At 38.1% G+C, this 17,618-nt stretch overlaps 1 protein-coding gene across 2 annotated transcripts in view; it reads right to left on the reverse strand.

Moving 5' to 3' along the window:
- The window catches only part of PDE4B (phosphodiesterase 4B), a 521,515-nt gene that overhangs the window by 422,207 nt on the left and 81,690 nt on the right, over positions 1-17,618 (reverse strand). For both annotated transcript variants that reach the window (XM_044383764.3, XM_057310592.1), the window contains exon 2: positions 890-997. In XM_044383764.3, coding sequence (XP_044239699.1) covers positions 890-931 — 42 coding nt within the window. In that variant the 5' untranslated portion in view covers positions 932-997. The remainder of the gene's footprint in view (positions 1-889; positions 998-17,618) is intronic.

Genomic DNA, 17,618 nt, shown 5'->3' on the forward strand with positions numbered 1-17,618 from the left:
AATTAATCTCAGCTGCAACGGATGCAAAGTCATGAGATGGTGAGTTTACAGACTTCTTCAGATGACCTGGCGCAAGGTTTCTTTTTTTTTTTTAAGATTTTATTTATTTATTCGACAGAGATAGAGACAGCCAGCGAGAGAGGGAACACAAGCAGGCAGAGTGGGAGAGGAAGAAGCAGGCTCATAGCGGAAGAGCCTGATGTGGGGCTCGATCCCAGAACGCCGGGATCACGCCCTGAGCCGAAGGCAGACGCTTAACCGCTGTGCCACCCAGGCGCCCCTGGGGCAAAGTTTCTAAAAGAACGCATATATCTAGCCACCCTGGGATCTTGTTAAAATACGGTCTGATTTGTTGGTTTGAGATGTAGCTTAAGATTCTGCATTTCTAATAAACAGCTAGGCAACGTTAATGCTGCTGCCTTGAGGATCACACTTGAGTAGCCAAGACCTACAGGACACGTACATCACAAGCTTCTTACAAGCAGTTGTCAAACACCCTGCCATAGGAGGTGACCCTCAAGGATTAGCTGTACCTGGGTAACGACAGGGAAGAAAGTCATCAGGGAACTGATAAGGCAGGCAGCATAGGAAGCGGAGTTTCTAAGAGCTAGACGGTGGGCATCCTTCAGAGACTGGGGGTTTTGTGCATGAGACCATAAACCTCAACCTGCACCCATCTCCAAGCTGCAGAAAGGGCAGGGTTCCTGCTGTCTACCTTGCAGAAATATGGGTCCAGGTGCCGGCGACGCCTGGGTCACAGAAACAACTAGTGACCAAGTGGTGGTGTTCAACAACCTTGCCCGCCGTTTGGATAAAATCAGGGAGCAGCTTCTTCTTTGAGCAGACAAAAAGTGGGTAGGATCGAGCAACTCTGACTTTTGGAACTTACGTCATCAGCCGCCACTGCCATAACACTTCTGCTTTTCTTCATTATAGAGGTGAAAAATATCCCCTCTTAGGATGTCTGTTGTTCAGCACAGTTTTGCTGACAAAAGACCTACAGGGGGGAAAAAAAGAGACACATACACAAAAAAGAGCTCAGTATCCTTAGCTGAATACAAATACATGGCTTCTTTGTATTCTCCAAACTAACATTTGAATGTATGCAATGTACATGTACAAGTAAATATCACAATTTCCCAAGACAATTCAATCTGATATGTGAGAAAAGAGGGTCACAAAACACAAAAATCCAAGAAATCAGTGCAAAGCTACTCAGGAGAGAAAAGAATAGAGGGTAACACTTAGGCTCCCAAATAATCCATGATCATTAAGAATATAGAAATAATACATATTTGTGAAGGGCTTTATACTTTCTCGTACAATATTTCATTTAATCCCCATAATAGTCTGTGAGACTATTTTCATTTATTTTTCCTAATGAGGGAACAAATGACCAGAAAAATAATTGGACCAAGGTAACACGGTTAAAAGATGGCAGATTTAGAATTTAAGGAACACAAGGCTTTGATATTATGGTCAAAAAAAAAAAAGAAAGAAAGAAAGAAAAACAAACCAGTACAGAAAATATACATCACCAAAAAAAACCCTTAATTTCAATTTTACCATCAGTTTAAATCTCTTATATGTATAAGCACATAGGCAAATATTTATCACAGAGAAATTTTAATTAGATAAAGCTAGAATTCCTTGGTCTAGATCACGCAAACCTGGCCATTCTGAAGAAGAAATGCTGCAATTCATGACATTTGTTTTGTGCAGATCATTGAAAGCCACTTCAGAAATAAAGAACCTCAATGACGTTACCAAAATTTAAGGGCGCACCCTGGTTGTACAACTCCAGAGAAAAACTAATCTCTTGTTTTGAAAACCCACGCTTTTAAAAAAGGTCCAAATTTAAAGTTTAGGCATCCAGTAGTCTGCAAGAGAATATAAAGAATTACGTTTGCAGAACTGAACTGGAAAAGAGATCCTACAGAATCCATCGAATCCAAGACGCGTCAGTCCATACGGTGGTTTCTCAAAATCTTGGTAAAAAAATGTCCTGCATCATGGCTGAGCTCAAGAAGCTCCTATGTTTTCTCACTCTGTGCATTTAAACTCTTAATACATGCCTGATTTGAAAAGTCTGCTTCTCGAACATGAAGATATATATAGATTAAGAGCATGATGGAATTGTAGCTATGTGACTAGGAATACTAAGCAGTGGCATTGTACCATCACCCAGGAAACCAGGGTTGAATTTCTAACACATAATTTGACTATATTATGCAGGAGTTGGCAGCAGAACAGACAGAGTGGATAAGAGAGTGGGGGAGGGAGAAACTTTGCCTTTGTCTGTAAGTGTTCTAGGGAGAGAATCCCATAGGTTTTTCAGGAGTTTGATTCAATATGGCAAGGAAAACAATTTCCTCAGCATACACCAAGGAATGACTGAACTTTTCTAATGCTGACCAAACAGGAGTAGCCAGAACTTTAGAGCTTTTATTCAAAGGTTCCTTGACACCTAACAAAAGTAGACAATATTTTATCACATAGGGATCTTCAATCTTGAGTGAAGGTAAAATCTGGGGAAAAAAAAGTTTATACTCTTAAGTTTTTTAAAAAGGCAAGATTCAAAATTTAAGTTTTACATTCAGGATACAGAATTAGATATACCCAACGATTATAATTCTGTAAAAATAAAACCATAGAAAAATACTTAAAAAGCTGTGTAAATGGTAACAGTGGACATCATGTTAAGAGTTCTATAAGACGTTTTTCTTTCTTTTCCAGTATTTTCCAAATTTTTTGTCATGTATCATTTTATAAGCCAAAACACATTTCATGTATATTTTATTATATATTATTATATATTATGTCATTATATTATATACAATATATTAATATATGTATTTTTTATATATGCATAGAATAAAGACACACAAAATACATAAGAATATTAACTTATTTTTTAAGTTATTTTATTTCTACAAAACTTAATGTGTCATATATTTGGTGGGCCATCTTTTTGTAAGGTAAATTATATCTACTTATCTTGGGTGAAGAAACTAAGGAACAGTGACAGGCTAGGACTTAAGTCTTACGCCATAGATAGATGGTAAATTTTGTGGTCTTTTAAATATCTATTAGGAGAGTGCTGAATAAACTTGCACAGTTAATAAAATGCATGCAGCATTATGTCACATCACGGTGCAAACACATGTAACTGGTAAATTTAGCATCAGTACTATCAAGATGCAGGGCACCTGGGTGGCTCAGTCAGTTAAGTGTCCAACTGTTTATTTTGTCTCAGGTTATGGTCTCAGGGTCATGAGATCAAGCCACACATCAGGCTCCATGCTGAGCATGGAGCCTGCTTGAGATTCTCTCTCCCACTCTCCCTCTGCCACCACTCATACTCTTGCTCTCTCTGTGTATCTCTTTCAAAAAGGGAGGAAGGAAGGAAGGAAGGAAGGAAGGAAGGAAGGAAGGAAGGAAGGAAGGAAGGAAGGAAGGAAGGAAAGAAGGAAGGAAGGAAGGAAAGAGGGAGGGAAGGGGGAGGGAGGGAGGAAGGAAGGAAGGAAAGAGGGAGGGAAGGGGGAGGGAGGGAGGAAGGAAGGGACTATCACAGTGCAAATGTTATTTGCAGTTGATTTCAAAAAATCATAATAGAGTGTGGGTCTGGAAAAAAATAAGAACACCAAAGTGATCTCTAATAAATGGCTTCATATACTAAACTAGTAGGAAAAGTCTATAAGGCAAAGTTTACTTTTTACCTTACATCGATTTTGCTTGGTAGGAATTGCACTTACAAATAGGATAAAACACTGCAACTAGAATAGAAATCTCTAAGCTATCTTCAGCAGGGAGAGACAATGATCAAGTTCCCCCAGTAGAAATAAAGACTTTAACTACACCTCCTCAGACTTACATACAGTATGATGGGATCCAAATGAAGAATACTTAGTTTGCTTTCATATCTTGGCTCCTGTAAATAACGCTGCAATGAAAACTGAGTCCACCCACAGACAAACGGATAAGGAAGATGTGGTAAACACAGACAACGGAATATTATGCAGCCATAAAAAAGAATGTGACTCTTCCCATTTGTAACAACAAATGGAGGGTATGAGGCTCAGTGAAATAAGTCAGACTGAGAAAGACAAATGCCATATGATGTCACTCATATGTGGAATCTAAAAAACAAGACAAATGAAGGGGCACCGGGGTGGCTCAGATGGTTAAGCATCTGCCTTCGGCTCAAGTCATGACCCCAGGGTCCTGGGATCGAGCCGTGCATCGGGCTCCCTGCTCGGTGAGGAGACTGCTTCTCCCTCTGCCTCTGCCATTCCCTCTGCTTGTACTCTCTGGCTCTATCTCTCTGTCAAATAAATAAATAAAATCTTAAAAAAAAAAGACGAATAAACAAACAAACAAAAAGCAGAATCAGATCTATAAACACAAAGAACAAACTAATGGTTGTCAGAGGGAAGGAGGGTGCAGCAGTGGGCAAAATGGGTGAAGGGGAGTGGGAGATACAGGATTTCAGTTCTGGAATGAATAAGTTATGGGAATAAAAGGCACAGCATTGAGAATATAGTCAATGACATTATAATAGCATTATATAGTGACAGATGGTAGCTATACTTGCAATGAGAGAGCATAACATATACAGAAGTTGAATCACCATGTTATACACCTGAAAATAATATCACATTGTGTATCAACTAAACTCAAATACAAAAAAAAAATTATTTTAAAAAATGAAGCTCAAAGCAAATCTAGTCCTTGAGAATTTTAGGTCTAATGTGGAAGGAAAAACGTACACATATTAACTATGTACTTGGTATACAGTAGCTGCTCAAAAATATTTGTAAAATGAGCAAATCAAAGAATTTAATTAAATGCTAAAATCCTATGTGTAGATAAAACTCTTCTTTGAAATAAAGAAGTAGTTGGACTGGGTTTCAGGGAAGGCTTTGAGAAGGAAATGGGAGTTTCTTTTTAGCCTTAAATAGTAAGTAGGATTTGTTTAGTGGAGATAATGATGAGAAATGTGGTGTGCAAAAATATGGGACGGAACTTAATATACTAAGGGTGAGATACCTGCAGACAGATGCTATGCTAAGGAAATTTATGACAGGCAGAAAGACAAAATGTTCCAGGGTAACATCAGTAGATCTTCTGGCAAACAAGAGTACTTTTAAGAGGTCTATGCCATGGAAATAAACTTCTATTTTATGACACTTTGAGTGTGAGAGCTTACTGGATAAATTTATGTGTCTTTAACTGAGAGCATGTCCTGGCTAGGAAAAAGCGGGATCTCAAGTTACAAGGCAGCTTTCCAAATGTTATATATTAAAAATATTTTTACTTTATATTCAGAAATAAAACACAACATCTGTTATATAAAACAAGAAAAAAAAGAGAAGAGAGATATTTTCTGGATATTCCTCATTTTCCAATTGAGATCCACCCCTACACCTTTTCCATCCTGGACATAGTCCACGGGGTCTCTAGCCCTCTGGCTCCTGGCTGTGTTCGGCCAATGGGAAACAGAGGCAGGAGACTGGAGGGCAAGGAAAGAAAGGTCCCTCTCTTTTGACCATGGTGTAGCAATGGCTAAAGTCTTCTACTCTAGGTCACAGCTCTGCAGGCACCTGTCTTCGAAGGTCCCTAGGTTCCATTTACTAGTGTCTCCACCTCACCCTTCCGACATAGGACTGTGGCTAGCCTTGTGGTACTTCATCATGCCTTTCTGCTTATCCTCAACCCTGCCCACACCTTTTGTAAATAGCACCTCCATTAACTAGTCCATCTCTTTCACCCCTTTGCACGTTCAACCTATTTCCTGCTGGGACCCTGACCGACAACAGATTTGCTCCAAAATCTTTACAAAGCCAACGGCAATTTCAAAGTATCCCCCCTTCGGTGCCTAGTACCGTGTACAGTGACAGACGTAAAGCAAGCTCTCAATAAGTAATTGCTCGAGGAATGAATGAGTAAATGCGAGTTATAAAATGGTTTTACGGCTTTTAGAAAAGAGGGTCAGCAGTCATTATCTCAAGTTGCTTTTATAAGGCGGAAATAGTTTTATGTCATCACTCTTTGATGGCAATAGTGCTTCTATTTGGGAATTCTGAGGAAGATTATAATATGTTAATCTTATATTAATTTACAGTATTATTATATCATACTATATAATTTAACACATTACATATTATAATATATTATGATATATATAATGTCATGTCATATATGTTGGAGAATAGGGATTGTATAAACCATTTTATTGCTGATTGTTAGTGTCAGTTCCCTTTCCTGTAGGTTAACATAGATGAAGAAGTTATGCCAGTTTAAGCATGTTACATACATGATTTTAAATATGTCTCATAAGGGCAACCAACCAAAGGAGGTGGGTACAATAACAATGACAGGTGAGGAAATCAAGTCTTAGAACAGTAACAAAATATGCCCAAAGTCACCCTCTCTGCTGGTTCAGACCAGAACATTCTGGTTCTAAAGCCAAGGCTCTTAACCTATCACTGTGTAGCTGATTGGGTCTTATTCACATCTTTTCAAGGTAGTAGTGAATGGAGTGATTTTTACTTCATTTTCTGATGTTGGAAATACAAGTTAAGTTGATCAGTTTTCTGGAACCATGCTCCCAAATCAGATGAGGACAAAAAGAAATACTTTTTAAAAGATACTGAAGTTTTTAAATGCCTCAAACTTAAGGCGAATGGAGACAAGAGATCAAGTTCTCTTAATTTGAGATTATCCTTCCATTAGCAAAATTTGTTTTTCAATACACAGAACACCATATGTCTCATTAAAAAAATATTTCTAAGAATTTCTAAGGTGATGAGTAAGTAGAATGACTATACATTCCGTTTCTGGCATGTTTTAATAGTTTTCCTACGGTTTTATATTTTACCACCTAAAAGATGTTTTTAAGCTTATGTTACTCTTTTGTAACATTATCTTATGTTCAAAGACTACGGTATTCTTCATTAAGTTCGTCTTTCCTTCTTTCTCCTTTCTCCATTGAGATTTAAAAGCTAAAATGAGGGAAAGGACTCTTGCTGCTGGAGCACTCTTGTGAATTTCTCTTTTGACAGGTTATAGCTGTCAATACTAGTAATCCCTGGCTGATAAAAATTTCAATGACTAATAATAAACATTCTAAAATCCAGCATCATGGATACATGCTAGATCAAACCATGAAGAAATGAGAAAAATAAGGGCAATATTTTTGAGTTTTTAAGAAAGCTTTTTTCCCCCCAATTTAAAGATGGCCCTTTATTCTGAAATGATGGCCCAAAAGTTTGACTTTGATTTCTGTGTAACTGATTTACTGAACAATCTGAACTCCATAGGGCACAGATATGTAATAGTTTTAATTTTTCTCCAGTAACTGCTTTCCATATGCAATGTCAAATCCATTTTCTCTTCCTTAACAACAGTGCAGGCTGAGTCCTTTACAGCAGCCTGTAACTGCTTTAAATCACATCTCCTTCTCTTTTCCTAGCTCAATGGCCAGGCTCTGTGGGCCCACTAAGTGGCCAGTGTTTAGGACATGGAGTGGAAAGAGGCAAAGGTCTACCCTTTCTCTTCAGGTTCTATTTCTTTCCATATTGCAGCAGAGAGGAAGAAGTAATGAAAAGAAGCCAAAGTCTTTTTACTCAACTGGGCATTTAATTGCGGTTCTATTGAGTGCCACTGCTTTTTCAACAAAAAGGCACTATATATTGATGCCCTCTCTAAGGGGTGTCCAAGTGCTCGTTGTCTCCTTAGGGGTAAGTAGGAGTTTTCCCATTGGGAAAATAAACATCTAGTCTCCTCAGCTCCCATCCCCATTGATTTCCATTGAACTCCTTGTGCAATAGTCCACCCTCTTGACTGAAGTACTGGTAAGATGGCTCAGGCCACAATGCACTTGATCCAGAATAAGCTCCAGCATCCTTGTCACACCAAGTGGTGAGAGTATAGGGTGCTGTGCTACTCTCTCTTCCCTCTGCCCTGCTATCTCCCTCCATTTCTCTTTCTCCTTCGCTCAAGAAGTCACAAAGAGCAGATCAGAAAGTATTCTGCATAAGTGATCAATGGAGAAAGGAGATACTATGTCAGTTACTTGTTAGTATTTTTCAGCCCCAAGCCAATCATTCTAAACCCTGTTCTGTGATGCTGGGGCAGAGACTTTGCAAACGACATTTACAGATTCTCTTCCTAGCTAGCTTCCTTTAGGTGCTGACAATGGGAATAGGAAGCTGGACAAGAGTTGGAGAAAAGGGACTCTCTTCCTCCGTCCAAGAGTAGAGACAACTTTGGCACTCCCTTCTGGCAGATTCAGACCACCCACACAATACCCCCTGCAAATGTCTGCTCACTAGCTTCAGAGCGACCCCTTGGTGGTTCCATCTCCTATGGTAGTAAACCCTCTTGTGCATGCCTAGATCTCATAACACCATCTCCCCCACTTCCCTAGGAATGGAAGCCACTTCACTATTCTTTGGGTTACCTGGCTAACCCCTTTTCACTCTCATCATTCAAAATTCACATAATCAGTTTCTTGTATTAAATCCCTTTTGCTAGAATCTAAGGGATATAGAAGCTAACCTTCCTTTTGTGAAAGATACCCCTGATCTCTACATGTAGTTTTTCATCTCCAGTAGGCCAATAACTCACTTCTCCACAACCTCTCCACATCCGTCCTCTCCCCACCCAGAGTGATTATATGGGCATTGGGAGGTTGCTGGAGTAATGGTAGGTATCAGAACCCATCTGCTACTCTCACAAGGAGGTGCCTGACCACTTTTGTATACAGCTCTCCGTAGAGAATGTCAGATATTTTGATGGCTTTATCCTCTGCTCTGGATTATAGTTGCCATTTGTACTTAACAGGAAAATAGCTACTCATCATTCTTTCGGATGTTAAAATTTCCTTCCATGAAATGAAGTTAACGTAATGGGGCCTGAGCATTTCTTTCTTTGGTTTCTCAGTGGCCTCAACTGAGAAAATTAAACATTGGCAACTCTGTCAGTCCTCTGATTCTTTGAAAATTTTACTGACTCCTAAAGTACAAATATCTAAGATCCTTTGCACCAGACCAGTTAATGTCTTACGTTTTTAAAATAACTAGCATAAAGTCTAGTTCAAGAAAAGGACAGTTTTCTGCTTTGGACTAGCATCTAATGTAGTATGCATTTGAGGAAGAAATGCTGGACAAAGAGGAGTCTGAATTGCTATCTCTTTTCAGAGGCCCAAAACCACTGCAGTATAGTTATCCACTATGAAAATTAATAAAGGGAAACCTCACTACAACGGAGTTGGGAGGCCAGAAAAGGGAGCACAGAAAGGGGAAACATATCACTCAAATGTCAAATAAGAAGATTGTCAATTGCGGACTCCAGTAGAAGAATTATCACCAGGAAAGAATCATTAATTATAGGTACCAATAGGGAAAGATGTGTATGGCACCTCCTAATAGAAATTGACTACCCCTGCAACTCAGTCAATGAGAAACTGTCATCAGCCTGATGAAAAGCCTTGCTTTCTCCAATGGACTTCCATTCAAAACAACCCCTTCCAACTTCCTCCTTCTTCTCCATAAAATAACATTCCTTTCCCTTGTTTGTTTGACTTGTCTATGGTTTTGCTATAGCTCACACGTCCGGAATTGCAATTCTCTGCTACTCCCAAATTTTTGCTGATAAAATAACTTTCAATTTTAAGGTTAACACCACCTAGCTCTGGGTGTTTGACATCCTTAACTGTCAAGGGGTTTGTTCAGGGGTTGCATTATAATTATCCATAAACTTTATGAATCTAATGAAATTCTAGTAAACTAGTGGAAGAAAACAAAAACTATAAAAATCAACTCTCTGGAGTCAACAAATAGATTAAAATGTCCAGAATTCAATACATAAAATACAAAACTCCTAAGTTTATATCTACTGGTCTCATCGCACTTTCAGAAACTTAGGACTACTGCTCTCAATTACAACTGATTTTGACTATAGGGAAGCTAAACAGAGGAGACAAATGTGCTTCCTCCTAAAAACTGTTGTGGTGGGATGCAAATAATGGAAAGCAAACAAATTTGAGAAAAAAAAATGTGTATGTAGTAAGACATTTTCTGCGTAAAACTTAAGACTATAAGCACCCAACACTTAGATATAAGCATTTCTGGGAGAGAAAATCAGTTTGCTTAATTAGACAATAAGCATCAAGGACTTCTGAGATAAAAATTGAGAAGTATTAAGAATTAATATGAACTTAAACCATTAGCTTAGCCTGAGAGAATACTAAGTAACAAAGAGATAATGGAATTCTTTTAATAGTCATCAGACTGCAAAGTAGCTAAGCTAAATGCTGCTCTGAGTAAAATGTGTCTCCTGAACAACCATTCAAAACCAATTTCTACTATAAAATGTGTTCTCTGTAAATTACTAATAGGATACAAATTTGAAATCAGTACACATGTTGACAGAAAAGAAAAAATTCTTAGTATACAATTTGTCTGGATGAATGTTAATTTCTAACAACAGAACTGACAGAAAGTGACAAACTAGGGGCACCTGGGTGGCACAGCGGTTAAGCGTCTGCCTTCGGCTCAGGGCGTGATCCCGGCGTTATGGGATCGAGCCCCACATCAGGCTCCTCCACTATGAGCCTGCTTCTTCCTCTCCCACTCCCCCTGCTTGTGTTCCCTCTCTCGCTGGCTGTCTCTATCTATGTCGAATAAATAGATAAAATCTTTAAAAAAAAAAAAGTGACAAACTATTCCCATGTTTCTACTTATATAAATAATGCCTTAATGGTCTTCCACAAGATGGCGGCATAGAATGATCCTGAACTCCTCCTTCCACAGACACATCAAATCAACAGCTACATATGGATTATTTCCTTCTGAAAAATATCTAAAAACTAGATGAACTGCTTCTCCAACAAAGGATTGAAAGACCATCCCCACTGCCTAAAGGCCTACCTTCTAATCAGCCTGAAACTAGGTGCTAAATGACTTCCTTGACTTTTTTTTTAATTTATTTTATTTTATTTAAATTCAATTAATTAACATATACTGTATTATTAGTTTCAGAGGTAGAGGTCAGTGATTGATCAGTTGTATATAACACCCAGTGTCATTATATCATGTGCCCTCCTTAATGTCCATCACCCAGTTACTTAATTCCCCAACCCCCCTCCTCTCTAGCAACCCTCAGTTTGTTTCCTAGAATTAAGAGTCTCTTATGGTTTGTCTCCTTGACTTTAAAGCACCCAGTCTTGTCTTCAGAGGAATGAATAAATGATTATTCATTCTACAATACCTAATGTGTCCTTGGCATGTGCCAGGATCACAGCACAGTGTCGTAAGTGCTATGACAGGAATAGACAAGGGGTTCATTAGGTGAACAAATGAGTGAAGGTCATCTCTATAGGAAAAATTATAAGGAAAGCTTCATAGAGGAGGTTACAGTTCTTTTACAGGTACTGTAGCTAAGGAACAAAGAAAGGAGCCCTTCTACCCTCTATCTGTTCTCCAAAGTGATCTTTTAAAAATGCAGATTTCCTTACATTACTTCCCTGCATTACATTCTTCACGGCTTCCTGCTACATTTAGGATAATCCAAAACCCTAATATGCCATACAAGTCTCTACAGATCTGGTCCTCTCTTTGCCTCTGCAGCCTCATCTTCTTACGTTGGCTTCCACCTGCTTCCCCACCTAATCCCACATCACTGTTCCCTTTATCTCATTTATCTTTAGCCAAATTGCATTTGGAGTTTATCCAACATGCCTTCCTTGCCTCAGGACTTTTCCTGCACTGTAATACTTCCTCAATTTTGCCTGGCTCACTCATTCCTCAGCCTTCAGCTTGAATATCTTTCCTTCAGAAAAATCTTTTTTGAATTACCCTGCTTGTCACAAGGTCTTACCACATCATTACTTTTTTCTTATTCACAGTATTTATCATAATTATATATTTATTTGTAAGAATGCATAGTTTTATACCTCTCCAAAGCTCATAGTGAATCTTGCTAGTCACTATATGCCCTGTGCCAAGCAATACATATTTACTAATAGGATACAAATTTGAAATCAGTACACATGTTGACAGAAAAGAAAAAATTCTTAGTATACAATTTGTTTGGGTGAGTGTTAATTTCTAACAGTAACAGAAGAGACAGAAAGTGACAAACTATTCCCATGTTTCTACTTATATAAATAATGCCTTAATGGTCTTCCACAAGATGGTGGCGTAGGAAGATCCTGAACTCCTCCTCCCACAGACACCTCAAATCAACAGCTACATATGGATCATTTTCTTCTGAAAAATATCTAAAAACTAGATGAACTGTTTCTCCACAACAAAGGATAAAAATGTTTGAATGAATAAAATATATATGCTCTATGCCTCTCCCTGAAACACTAAAAGTGTGACAATGCAAAAGCATCAGAGAGGAGGGGGCAGGAGATTGAACCAGAATGCCTGATAAACTACAAATATCACCTCACAAATAACCAATATTGACAGAATATATGTTCTTACGCCTGTGATAGGAATACTAAAGCTTTGTGGTAAGCACTATTTTACAGTCCCTAAATATATTATCTCATATAATTCTCAGAATGACTGTCGTCTCCATTGCACAGGTAAGAATTCTGAAGCATTAAAAGGGTAAATGATTTGTCCAAGGTAACTCACCTAGCAAAGGACAGAGACAGGATTCACACCCAGCCGCTGTGCCTCCAGAGTTCATGCAATTAACCGTTATCCTCCACTGCCTCTTGGAAGAGGCAAACAAGCGTTATGATCAGAGAAGAAGAGCAAATGAAGATGGGTTAGGGCCATGATACAGAGGATAATTGGGAACAAAAGTAGAATTTCAGGACAAGACAGGACCCAGATAATTTTTAAAATAACGAAACAAAAAAAGAGATTCTATTGTTTTCAGAACATATGGAGCCTATGAAAAGCTACTCTTGTATGTAATCTCATACAGATTTACATTAAGTTGGAAAACTTAGACCATGTGTATAAAACATAACTAAAAAGGCATACTAATTTGCCTCTGTTTTCTCTTATACTTGAGCAAGAATTCACAAGTATTTTCTTTTTCTGTCTTTGCTTCAATTATCTAAACTTATTTTAAGTTAATACAGAAGACTCTTGATACTCATTCACAAGTGGTACATCCCCAGGCTTTTAAAAATTGTCCACTAGTATAATGCTTTTCAAACACGTTTCATGCAACATGTGCGAGATAGATAGGATTTTGATCAAAGTCTTCCTTTTAGTCTCAAAGACCCCAGGCACTAATCATAAATTTAATTTTTTTTCTTTTCTTGAGAAGAGTGAAATCACAAAGTGTAGCAGTTCATGATTGTTTTGAGCAAGTAAGCATACAAAACTCCTGTGTGCTCCTTTCTCGGAAATATAAATAATACATCATTACAGACTTCCTGTAAGGAAAATCCAAAAAATATGAGGAATCTTCCCAGGACTTCAAATGAATTAATGGTATGATACTTGCTGATTTAATTGAATTAATTGGATATTAACTCTGCCAATGATTATTGCCCATTTAGAAGCAGACACCCAATTTAGGGTTAGTCTGTCCCAAGGCTCCTAAAAGGTCAGGGATCCAGATCTAGGTGGTTATATGAAAGAAAAAAAACCTCACAAGCAGAAGGCTAAAACTAATTCAGGGACACCAAAATGCTGTGTAATATTGTTTTGATATGGCATAAAAGAACATAAGGAAACATCTGCTATTGGTCTTTAAGTATCTTTATATTCAGAAATTATAATTCTTTTACTTATTTTTAAGGATGCAAAACTAGGCCTCCCCCTGAGAATGGACTCACTCATGAATTTAGCAAACAGTTGATACAACTGATATATAAGACGTGAGAGAACAGTAGGAGCAGATATTAGAGAAAAACGAGGCCCGGCAGCCACAAAATCTCAATTTTTATATATTTCACATTCTGAGTCTCTCTGTAAGATTTTATTTGACAAGAGGTTCTACTCCTTAAAAAGAAAAGCTTGAAAACCACTGCAGTGCTCCCTAGAATACCCCCATAAAATGCCTTAGAACACTGTTTTTCTTTTTTTGTTTTTTTTTTAAAGATTTTATTTATTTATTCGACAGAGAGAGAGAGACAGCCAGCGAGAGAGGGAACACAAGCAGGGGGAGTGGGAGAGGAAGAAGCAGGCTCATAGCGGAGGAGCCTGATGTGGGGATTGATCCCACAACGCCGGGATCACGCCCTGAGCTGAAGGCAGACGCTTAACCGCTGTGCCACCCAGGCGCCCCAGAACAGTGTTTTTCAAACCTTATTCAAGTACCATCTTTGTAACTTTTGTCATCTACAATTCCTTCATCTTACAGGTGAAATACAGAGCCCTTACGAGCTGACTTGGCATTCACCTAGTGAGTGGCAATAGCTTGGACTAAAATTCCAGTAATCTGGGTTTGGTCCACAGTTTGCTCCATGACAGTGTTGCCTCTAAATTAAAGGCTTTTGTTTTGTTTTGTATTTGTATTGTTTTTGGCAAAGCCTTATTTATGCATTAGAGAGGATGTCAATACACACACACACACACACACACACACACACACGGCTTTATCACCAAGCAATTTACTTATGAATTCATATATTCATGTACTTAGGCATTCATGTATGCATTCATTTATACAACAACCCTTCACTGAGCACTACTGCGAGCCATGTACTTTCTAGGCACTGAGAATACACAGATGAAAAGGCATGACTGTCATCAAGGACTGCAGAGCCTGAGTAGAGTAGAGTGGGAACGGACACTTCATACAACTAATTATATTACAGAGATACTTATGAGGTGCAGCAGCAGCATACGGGAAGGTTACAGAAGTCTGCCTAGGAAGATCAGAAAAGACTTCACAGGGAAGGTAAATCTAAACCATACTCTAGTAAGACAAGTAAGATTTTATGAGAAAGGTGAAAGAAAGTATAATTCCAAACAGAACAAGACGTTCTCTCACTGAACTTTAGCCTCCAATAAGAGCCCAATTCGTGACTATGGGATCTTTAATAAGTCATTTGATCCTCCTAATCTTATGCTTTATTGGTGAAAAATGATTATTTGCTGTATCTATTCCTGATATGGCTGCAATCATATATCAATATTTTAAAATGTTAAAATGTTGCATGCTTCTGAATGATGGAAACAGTCTATTTCTGGTATTAGTGATAGGCACCTGCAGATTCTCCACTGTAAACCATATCCAGAACAACCCAGCTGTTGTATAAAGAAAGCTCTCCGAAAGTGAATTCAAGAAACTCTAGGTTGAGATTCCAACTCTGTGGTACATTTAGCAATTTACTTGACCTCTCTGAGACTGTGTTCTTATTTATAAAAACAGGCACAATGCCTCCCCTTTCACAGGGCTATTGTGAGTACTAATTGAAATAGTGAGTGGTGCCTGGAAGGGTCTTGTATATAGTGCGTCCTCATTAAATGATTTGCTGAATCACAACCTCATCAAAATATCTCCATTAAGTCTTATCTTTTCACCTTACCACAAAGATGCCCACTTTTAACCTCCTTCCTTTTAGAAAACATAACTGAAATAACAAGACCTTATATAACTCTGCTTTAGAGCTATTTATGTCTGAATTTTCTTATTACCAAGAGAACATAACAACTGCTTCACTAGGGAAAGAGTCTCCAGGGGTCTGAGCATGGGGTCAAGATGAATCTGAGAAGATAAACATTACACTCATCACAAAAGGACAATCGTCAGATGAGAAAATGATATAATGTCTGAAATGACATTAATCCCAAATCCTCTATAGTCCATTTATGTATGATTATAAGAAATAACAAATACCAGTAAGTTATTATCTAACCATGAATATAATACAGAACACTTCTCCTCAGTAATTAATAAAAAACAAGTAATATCTATTTCTCTCTTGCATCATAAAGCTAAGTAACAATATCTGGGTCACAAAAAGTCTTTTGGCCTTATCTATACCTCACAGATTATCACTATAAAGGGGTCATTGTCAATGACAGCCAATCCAGATTAAAAAGTTTAATAGTTGTTCTACTGGCTGTGTTGTAGAAATTATACATATGTAAAATACAGACACACACATAATGAGAATGTAGATCAAATTTTTGTAAAAATGTGAACAGACTCCAAACACAGAATGCAAAGTTTACACAGGTCTTCCTATTCACTTCTTAGGGAAATATTATTGATGATTTGAGGTAGTGTTATTTTTTATCTTTGCCTGGATGACAATAAAGCAACCACCATTATCATTTGTTACGCACATATTAAATCTAAAACTATACTAGGTAAGACTGACTAGAGAGAAAACTACCTCTTGATCCATAACTTGCATCTGGGAGTTCTCCTGTTCATAATCATCTGATCATGTTTTTAAGTGCCTGACAGGAAATGAGGTGATGGTCTCAAGCCTAAATCTTAGGAGAAATCATTCATTTATTTAGAAAAATAAAAGAACAATTGTTAAAGAAAAGAGAGGTATAGATCTAGCATTTGACAGGCACTGCTAACAGAAGACACCAGTTTGGCTGCCAAAGAGGTCATGTTCTAGGACACTGCAATGTTGAATGGGCAATAATGACCATTATGCATTATGTACAGAAGAAATGACTGGAAGGGATTGATTAGCATGAATAAGAGGGTCTTAGATTTGTACCAGAGCATGGTTTGGAAGAATGAATAGATTTTACCAAAGAAAAGTAATTGGAAAGTTAATCCAGCCAGAAGAAACATCACAGAGACATTTGGCATTATGGTATGTTTGGTGAATTACATCTAGTCTGTACGACTTCAAAGAATAGGATCTGTAGGATGGAGAGCAGTGGAAAACACAACTGGGAAGATGTGTAAGACACAGAACATGTTGACATTTCAATATAACGCTAAATGGTATGGACTTGAATCCATATAGAATAGAAGTAGAAAATGTTTTTGAAGAATTGTAAGCAGGGGATCAAACTGTTCAACTCTGCACTCTAGAAAATGTATTCTTGTGGCAATAAGAAAGTAATTTCAGGGGCGCCTGGGTGGCGCAGTCATTAAGCGCCTGCCTTCGGCTCAGGGTGTGATCCCAGTGTTCTGGGATCGAGCCCCACATCAGGCTCCTCTGCTGGGAGCCTGCTTCTTCCTCTCCCACTCCCCCTGCTTGTGTTCCCTCTCTCGCTGGCTGTCTCTCTCTCTGTCAAATAAATAAATACATCTTAAAAAAAAAAAAAAAAGAAAGAAAGTAATTTCAAGGAAGGGAGCAGGATCTTGAAAGAAGGACAGTAACAAGACCAAAACGATTTCTCAAAAATATTAGGAAGAAAATAAGGAGATAATAGGGACAGAAGCCAAGGGTATAAGAAGCTTTAAACATGAGGCACAACAGACATGGTCTTATGACACAGAAAGATCAGGTAAGATAAGGACTGAGCAGTCATGACTGAACAGAGAAATTAAGTGGTCATTAGCCACCTTTGAAAAGAAGAGTCTCCAAAAAGTTATAGACTACAAGCTTGTTTGGGGAGGCTGCAGGATGAAATTAATATCTGTAGAGTCCCTAAGTACTGAAAAGATTAGAGCATATTCCCATGTACAGTTCAAAATAAAAACAGCACTGCAGA

This window comes from Ursus arctos, unplaced genomic scaffold (genome assembly GCF_023065955.2).
Source record: "Ursus arctos isolate Adak ecotype North America unplaced genomic scaffold, UrsArc2.0 scaffold_12, whole genome shotgun sequence".
Taxonomy (NCBI): domain Eukaryota; kingdom Metazoa; phylum Chordata; class Mammalia; order Carnivora; family Ursidae; genus Ursus; species Ursus arctos.